This window comes from Sinocyclocheilus anshuiensis, unplaced genomic scaffold (assembly GCF_001515605.1).
Source record: "Sinocyclocheilus anshuiensis isolate Anshui unplaced genomic scaffold, SAMN03320099.WGS_v1.1 scaffold1089, whole genome shotgun sequence".
NCBI classification, from domain to species: domain Eukaryota; kingdom Metazoa; phylum Chordata; class Actinopteri; order Cypriniformes; family Cyprinidae; genus Sinocyclocheilus; species Sinocyclocheilus anshuiensis.
Genome location: NW_015555709.1, coordinates 543,498 through 552,413, shown reverse-complemented (window position 1 = coordinate 552,413; position 8,916 = coordinate 543,498). Strand labels below are relative to the sequence as shown.

The 8,916-nt window shown below is 36.9% G+C and overlaps 1 protein-coding gene across 1 annotated transcript in view; it reads left to right on the top strand.

The window, feature by feature from the left end:
• Positions 1 to 8,916, top strand: part of LOC107671831 (serine/threonine-protein phosphatase 6 regulatory ankyrin repeat subunit C) — a 22,234-nt gene that overhangs the window by 1,829 nt on the left and 11,489 nt on the right. The window contains exons 3-18 of the mRNA XM_016464817.1: positions 1,418 to 1,630; positions 1,774 to 1,852; positions 1,927 to 2,041; positions 2,912 to 2,994; positions 3,302 to 3,419; positions 3,626 to 3,694; positions 4,030 to 4,170; positions 4,270 to 4,332; positions 4,963 to 5,074; positions 5,179 to 5,250; positions 5,408 to 5,609; positions 5,699 to 5,786; positions 7,101 to 7,218; positions 7,298 to 7,517; positions 7,611 to 7,698; positions 8,622 to 8,708. Of these exons, the coding sequence (XP_016320303.1) occupies positions 1,418 to 1,630; positions 1,774 to 1,852; positions 1,927 to 2,041; positions 2,912 to 2,994; positions 3,302 to 3,419; positions 3,626 to 3,694; positions 4,030 to 4,170; positions 4,270 to 4,332; positions 4,963 to 5,074; positions 5,179 to 5,250; positions 5,408 to 5,609; positions 5,699 to 5,786; positions 7,101 to 7,218; positions 7,298 to 7,517; positions 7,611 to 7,698; positions 8,622 to 8,708 (1,868 nt within the window). The remainder of the gene's footprint in view (positions 1 to 1,417; positions 1,631 to 1,773; positions 1,853 to 1,926; positions 2,042 to 2,911; positions 2,995 to 3,301; positions 3,420 to 3,625; positions 3,695 to 4,029; positions 4,171 to 4,269; positions 4,333 to 4,962; positions 5,075 to 5,178; positions 5,251 to 5,407; positions 5,610 to 5,698; positions 5,787 to 7,100; positions 7,219 to 7,297; positions 7,518 to 7,610; positions 7,699 to 8,621; positions 8,709 to 8,916) is intronic.

Here is an 8,916-nt window from a genome sequence, read left to right as displayed (position 1 = left end):
TCATGAAACTATAACACTAATAGCCTTTTACAGGCACACTTAGTTCAATAGCCTATTGAAATGTCTTGGCCTATATGACACTAGAAATTTCAGTTAGTTTTAATTTACAGTGCAGTGCAAATTAAGGCATAAATCAATTTAATTGATCTTTTAATCAAATGAGAGTTACACTTTTTATTTTTTTGGCAAACAAAAGGTTTACTATTAAAATTAAAACATGGAAGAAATAGCGTATTGTGTACATGCAGGATTCATAATTAAATAGTATTTTTGCGCCTTAATATTTACAGATACTAGTCCATATCGCGACTCTAAGTGTACTGACCTACTTTTGATTCATTCATCCAAACTTTGACAAATTCCGTGACATTCCGCGTCATACAGTAAATTCCATTTATATGACTGGATTCCACGATTCCTTCCACATTTTCTGCATCGGGGAAATCATAGATAATATTGAGGTGTTTTGCAACTTCAGTGTAACGTTAGTGGATTGTGATTTATTGCAACTTAAGCAACGTCTGCTGCTGCCTTACCTTACCTAGAGACAACTGATGCGTGATCACTGAAGCAGCTCCAGTTAGCATGCGCTTTCGGAATGAGAGTGAATTCCGCATTAATTGGTCGGACTCGTGACTCCCAACAAATCAGATGGGCGGTGGGCGGAGATTGCTTTAGGCCACAGAGTGGTGAGTTCTCACAGGCTGCATCAGAGCCAAATAGCGCGTTTCAAAATTAAGTTATTTTATCAGCGAATCGGTTTTGAAAATGACCAATACCGATAAGAGACTGCTTTAGGCCACAGAGTGGTGAGTTCTGACAGGCTGCATCAGAGCCAAATAGCGTGTTTCAAAATTAAGTTATTTTATCGGCGAATCAGTTTTGAAAATGACCGATACCGATAATCATAAAAATGCTTAATATCGGCGCCAATAATTGGTCGACCCCTAATTCAAACATGATGCATTTGGAAAACGTGACCTTTTCTAACCCAGATAAATGTTCCTCACTGGCTATTCGTCACTAGGCCATGGGTCAAAAATGATTGCAATGTAAAGTGTTTAGTTTTTAAAAGAACAAATTTTAGGCCAAAAAGTGAATCGGATGTCCCTGGATTTGGTCTACTTGAGTGATGATAATTTGTTTCTGAAACCCACCTCATGTTAATAGTTTATTATTGTCATAATATCATTTTAATAAAAAAAACATTTGGCGGGTATTTGAACGACTTGTCAATAAAAAAGGATCAGTATTAGTTATGTCATAGCTATGACCCATGATTTTGTACTAGCAAGATGGTGGCAAAAATCTGTAGTGAAGAATGAGTCATCAATATTTTTTGTCTATTTTCCTTGAAAAGAAAGGTGGTTGATCCTTGGTTTGCAGGATATTTTATTCCATGCTGTCTGTTTCTCAGATTGATGAGCCTAATGCCTTTGGAAACACTGCTCTCCATGTGGCCTGCTACACGGGACAGGAGGCCGTAGCCAACGAGCTGGTCAACCGTGGGGCCAACGTCAACCAGCCCAACCACCGCGGCTACACACCCCTGCACCTGGCTGCCGTGTCCACTAACGGGGCTCTCTGCCTGGAGCTGCTGGTCAACAACGGTGCTGATGTCAACATGCAGGTCTGGATAGGGAAACGGGAGTGGTTTATTAATGCATTGCTCTGATTGGATGATCTAAATGTATTTGACTTGAATTTTTGTATCCTTTCTCAATGTTTTTAAGCTTTAGGAAAGACATTCCTTTATTTTTTTCTTTTCCACAGAGTAAAGAAGGGAAAAGCCCTTTGCACATGGCAGCCATTCATGGACGTTTCACTCGCTCTCAGATCCTTATTCAAAATGGTTAGTTACTTTCCTTTTTCACTCAATTTCCAATTCCTTTTGTAGTATTTAACCCCCACTTGTTGTCTCCTCAGGTGGGGAGATAGATTGTGTGGACAGATATGGCAATACTCCTCTTCATGTTGCTGCTAAGTACGGCCACGAGCTGCTTATCAGCACCTTAATGACAAACGGTGCTGACACAGCCAGGTAAAAACATGTTTGTTAAGTGAGACTTTGTTTAGGTGTTTTTGTTTTCTTGCTTTGTAGTGAGTGGAGTAAAGTCATATTTTACAATATAACAATTGCATAATGTCTTTATCATACAATCTTAAGCAAATTCTGTGGCTAATGATCATGAATTACATTTATGCAAAATGGTATGTGGGGCTGAAGCGGTGTTATTTTAGTATTAATTATAAATTATAGTATATTCTAATTTATTTTTTGTAGTTTTCATCTTGATTTTAATTTAAGTTCAAGTAATTTTATGTGCTATTTTTTTTTCAATAATTCTTTAAAAAGTTTAGTACTCTTCAGAGAGTACTTTAACTTGTTCAGTTAGTTGCCATGACTACATTTCATTTTTATAAGTTTCAGTTTTTCATGTAATATTTATATTTTAGCTTTATTGTAATTACTAAATTGCACATTTTATCATATGATTTAGTTTTAGTTAATAACATCAGCACTGGGCTAGAGTGTGTCACTGGCTCAATAAGTAGCAAGAAAGAGCAAAAATAAAAAATCATATAATGTTGCAAGTCATTGCAAAATGTTGAAGATTGGATCACTACATTAAAAAAATTTGAATATTATACATTTCCTCGCTTGTTCATGAAAATGTGAGAAAAGTTCCGTTAATAGCAGACACCCTCACATATAATTAGGTGTATTTTTCATGTGCATCTCATTTCTCCTTGTATTTCTGACAATTTAGTTAAAAATGGCAGTCTTACCCCTCTTCCAAAAGGAATTTGCATTTACAAGGAAACTGATTCTAATCTCCTCTCAGTTTGCATGTTATCTGCTTGTGGCATGTGTAATGAAATAATTTGCTTATTTGTCCTCTTTGTACAGACAAGGAATTCATGGGATGTTTCCTCTACACTTAGCTGTGCTCTACGGGTCCTCTGACTGTTGTCGTAAGCTACTTTCCTCAGGTACGCACAATTTCTCCCTATACAGTGACCAATTACAGCAAGGGCCAAATGAAAATGGTTTTGTCCCTAGACTATATTGTATATGTCCTTGTCCCTTAGGGAAGTGCTGTGATTGTAATAATATGGTACTAAATAGTTGTCATATTTATGTGCATGTTACTTCAAAAAATGTCAAATCCCATGCTACTTCATTAGTAATAGACTGAAGTCTTAAAGCAGTCCATTAACTGCTTTTCACAATAACCGATTTCCTGCCAGCCAAAGTGACAGTGTTTTCCTCTAACTAACACTGCATTGACTTTTGCAGGTCAGCTCTACAGCATTGTGTTGTCAATGAGTAAAGAACACGTGCTCTCGGCCGGATTTGACATCAACACCCCAGACAACTTTGGGAGGACCTGTCTACACGCTGCTGCCTCTGGAGGGTGAGGCTGCAGCTCTACTTAGACTGGGCTATTTAAAAAGCCACTGGCCCACTTTATATCAGGTGTCCCATATAACAGCGTTTTATGCGCACAAATGCCAACCAAGGTCGTTTTGCTGATTCTGACTCAACAGCCAGCATCTGAATGTAATTGAAAAAGATGTTTAACATATTTATTTATGCGTATCCTTTATTTTCTTCATTCAGGAATGTTGAATGTCTCAACCTGCTCTTAAGCAGTGGAGCTGACATGAATAAGAAGGACAAGTTTGGAAGGTACAAATCTTCTTTCTTTGATAAAATGGGATGCTCACAATTTCTGTCATGATCATGTCTGAAGTGTGCATGATGTAAATATTCCTTATGCCAAGTAGTGATGCTCTGCAATCATTTTTTTTATGACATTTAATAATCAACACTCAAATATACAGTTTTTATGTCAACTTTTTAATTATATAATTTTGTCAAAAAATGTATTTCGGCTGATTGTTTTTGGTTTCAGTGCATTCCGTGCAATTTCTTCTCTTTAATATAGGATTTTGGCATGAAGTATGCTGAACTTTTTTTAGATTTAGCAGTATGCTGAGTGTTTAAATTTGTCTCTCCACCAGGACTCCTTTGCACTATGCGGCTGCTAATGGGAGGTATCAGTGTGCGGTGGTTCTGGTAGGAGCGGGGGCGGAGGTCAACGAGCGTGACCGCTCTGGCTGTACACCTCTACACTACTCAGCTGCATCGACTGCATTCTGCAGGTGAAATGCACTCACACACACCCACACATCATCTTGCATCTGTTAAATATAATAGTGCATGGTGTACACAGCATTACTGATTTCTGGTGTCTTTCTCAGAACGGACCGACCCCATGCCAGCACCCATCAGAACCAAGAGGATGGGGAGAAGGAATCCTTCCTGTAAGTTTTGGTTTTTTGTTTGTAAATTAAGTTCTGTACCTAATCTTAGCAGCTCTTACTTGAAGTTTGTTTTTTCCACTTGAATTATTTAAATAATAATTACATTATATATGCTTTACACTTATGTCACGTGTCACATGACCATCTGGAGTGGAACACTCTTTGAACACTGTTTAGTGCTAGGGGTGTGTAGTCCCCTAGTGGTCCATTAAGGTACTGCACAGTGTTTCAAAGGTCTCCCAGGGGTCAGCAAAGTAGTTTAGAAAATAATTAAGAAACAAACAATTTATTTAGCAAGGATGCATCTTCAGCTATACTGTATAATGTAACATCTATGTTACAAAAGTTTCTGTTTGATTCTGTTCTGAAGAATCATGTGACAATGAAGACTAAAGTAATAATAAATTACATTTTAAAATGTATTAAAATAGAAAAAAAATATTTTAAATCACAGTTTCACAAATTACTATTTTTACTTGATTTTAACAAAATAAATGCTGTGTTGGTGATCACAAGAGACGACTTTTAAAAACATTTCAAAATCTTACATACCCCAAACTTTTGAATGTTAGTGTGACTATGAGGAAAGTTGTTTTGGTCTTTGAGTCTCATGCATTTTGATACTTTCAGGTGTGTGGAGCATTTGTTGGATAATGGTGCTGATCCATCTCTGTGCAACACTAAAGGATACAGTGCTGTGCATTATGCTGCAGCCCATGGCAACAAACAAAACCTGGAGCTGGTGAGATTGATCTTTCACTTTAATATCATCCACTGTGATTTTTAACATTTTTCTTACAGTACAACACTTGATACATGCTTCATATTTTGTTCTTGATTCTGTAGCTTTTGGAGATGTGCTTCAACTCGCTAGGAGACAAGGAGAGCAATGGGTCTATCAGCCCACTACACTTGGCGGTATGTACAAAATGTCAAGACATAAAAATCAGCAGCAATATAGATCAACAGATATTCTGTAATTCTGCAGAGAACTGCCCCCTGTTGGTCCAAAAATAGATATATAATGAGCTGATATTAAAAGAAATGACTTTTTCCGCTCTCCTTTTGCTGTCAGGTGGAGTCGGGTCACTGGGAATGTGTCACCGTGTTAATTGAGTCTGGAGCGTATGTGGATGCCTGTGACCCGGTGGGGCGCTCTGTGCTGTATGTGGCCTCTCAAAGAGGACATGCTCGCTGCGTAGAGCTGCTGCTCTGCCAATCAGCATCTTGCCTGCTCACAGAGCACCGCAGCAAATGGGGCCCTCTTCATGTTGCAGGTACAGAGAGCACGTATGTGTAAATTGGCTTGTGAATCTTATCTTTCTGTGGGATTTTTGACAAGTTGCTGTGTGTTTTTTGTTGACAGCTGCCAACGGCCACTCAGAATGTCTGCGGATGCTGCTCTGTAGCGAGAGGGGAGCCGACCTAGTTAATGTTACAGATGCAGAGGGACAGTATGTATGAGCTAATGGCTCTTTTACTTCATCTTTTCAATGCTTTTTTATTGTTTTGCTCATGTTCACAGCATTCATTTTAAGTAAACAAGGTAACACTTGACAGGTAATGCATCTTGCATAATCTGATTGAATCTAATGATTTACAATAATTTCACTCTAAAAAATGCTGGGTTAAAAACAACCCAACTTGGGTTATTTGGCAACCCAGCGCTGGGTAAATATTAGACAGAATACATGCTGGGTTATTTTGACCCAGCGATTAGGTAGAAAAAATAACCTAGCATTAAAAATGACCCAGCAACTTAATTACAGAAAAACTACCTAGCACCTAGGTAAAAAAAATATTAAAAATAACCCAATAAAATGACCCAACAGGCTGAATCCAGCATTTGCGTTAAAAAAATAACTCCGCCCCTGGGTAAAAAATATGAAAAATAACCCAATAAAATTACCCAACAGGCTGAACCCAGCATTTGGGTTAAAAAAAATAACTCAGCCCCTGGGTAAAAATATTAAAAATAACCCAATAAAATGACCCAACAGGCTGAACCCAGCATTTGGGTTAAAAAAAATAACTCAGCCCCTGGGTAAAAATATTAAAAATAACCCAATAAAATGACCCAACAGGCTGAACCCAGCATTTTCAGAGTGTTGGAATAAACTTATAAAAAGTATAGTATTATTTTTATGTAATTTTTTATAATAATTGTATTTACATTTTTATGTTTGTATTTATAATTATATTGATTTGTTAACATTAGTTATCATATTAAAATTATAACTAAATAATAGTTATAAAATTATAAGTATTTAACTCGAAGGTCTGCATGTGCAACGAAGGCTTGAGCCTGTAGCTGGACCGTAATAACAATTATGATCTGTGACAAGACTGTAATACGCAGTTTGTCTGGGTTCCACAAAACTTGAAACAAAAAGAGATATTTTAGCATTTAATAAATATTTTAGGTAAATGCTATTCATGTCACAACCTGTGCAGTGTTATTTCATGTTTCAGAAATACTTTTCACTATATATATTTCAGAGATGTAAACAAAAAGACAATTTGGTAATCTCAGTTATTGGTATGACAATTAAGTTTCAAAATATGTAATTCACATAACAGTTCAAACACAAAAAGTCACTTTCAAATAAACAAAAACAAAACAAGCCATGCATAGCACTTAATAAGAGATCCTCATAAAAATTTTAATTAAAATGTTCCCAAACAATGCTGGAAAATAATCATAACTGTATTTATTTTCATCTCACAGTTGTTGATATAATTCTCACTGTTTCTCTCTCTCTTGATAGAACACCACTAATGCTGGCAGTGCTGGGGGGACACACTGACTGTGTGCATCTGCTGCTGGAGAGAGGAGCTTGCCCTGATATGAGAGACAGGAGAGGAAGAACAGCCTTACACAGAGGGGTGAGATTCTCAAATCATTAGTAAAGCTTTTGCTATAGTCCTCATAATGGGAGGTTTCTAACCAGGTCTGTCTTTGTAGGCGGTGATGGGTCGGGAGGACTGTATAACCGCCCTGCTGTCCCACAGTGTCTCAGTCCTCAGCAGAGATTTTCAGGGGCGAACCGCGGTCCATCTGGCCGCCTCTTGCGGCCATGCTGACATTCTCTCCAATCTTCTTTCTGCTGCTGACCACTCCCACCCCCACGACCCAATCACAGACCGCCACGGCTACACACCCGCACACTGGGCAGCCTATCATGGTAAGAGCTCAGACCTTTTGAGCCTCATTGGCTCGTTCGCATTGCTGAAACTGTCATAAGTTAAATAGGTGACTTGCGCTATTTGTGAAACAGGTCATGAAGACTGTTTGGATGTTTTACTTGAACTTAAACCATGTAGTATCCAGGAGGGAAACCCCTTCACCCCACTGCACTGTGCTCTGTGAGTATTGTTTTTTTTCTTTTCGGTTTCAAAGGTGATGTAATTCTTTTTTTTATTATTTTTTTATTATTTGAAATAATTCCTGGGAAAACAGAAACTGAACTGAAAAAGTCGGGAAAATTATTTAAATGTCAAAGTCATGGACATGTCTGTTATAAATAATTCTAGTAATCATCCACTTTTATTTTTTATTTATCATCTTTGCAGTTTGTACCCAGATTACTTCAAATTTAAATCAATAATAGTAATAATGGTGTAAAAAAGGCTCACTAATTTTAAATCGGTTCCACCCCAGTGTACACAACCATTCAAAAGTGTGGTGACAGTAAGATAAAAAAAAACACAGGTAATACTTGTATATGGTAAGGATGCATTAAAATTGACAACAAAGACTTTTACAAAAAATTATATTTTTTTTAATGCAATTGAACTTCCTATTTATCAAAAGAATCCTGAAAAAAATGTATCACAGTTTCTACAAAAATATTATGCAGCACAACTGTTTTCAACATTGATGATAATAAATGTTTCTTGAGCACTAAATCAGCATATGAGAATTAGCATTTTAAAATATAGTAAAATGGAAAACTAAATTGCAATAATATTTCACAATATTTCTGTTTTTACTTTTTTTTTTTTTATCAAATAAATGCATCCTTGGTGAGCATAAGAAACGTTTTTTCAAAAATCATGAAAAAAAATTTCCAACCCCATACTTTTGGATGGTAGTGTACTTGGATACTTGTTCGAAATTTTTTTTTTTACAGCCACCAAAATTAGCCATTGAATCCTTTCTGCGTAGTAAACCCATATATTAAGTTTTTGATATGCAAAGAGTATTTAAATAAAACTACATTGAATATATAATGTATGGTATATGTTTCCTAATCGCCATGCTGCATGTTCTTGTCGTCTCATTGCAGCATTAATGGCCATAGTGGTTCTGCAGAGCTGCTGTTGGAATCCAGTGTTTGTAATTCGCTGGTAAACATCAGGGATGCCAAAGGAAGGTTGGTGCAAGTAGTAGGGATGCGCCGATCCGCTCACAAGACTTTTGAGAACTGGATCTTGAAGTCTAGAGTTTTTGCTTCAAAAATATGTGAAAATCATCTTACTCACTCATTTACGGAAAACAATATATTGATTTAAATTTTCTAAGACACTTTTTGTGTAGAAAAGGTATATGCGAGTAGGCGTGAATGATCATGAATAATGCTG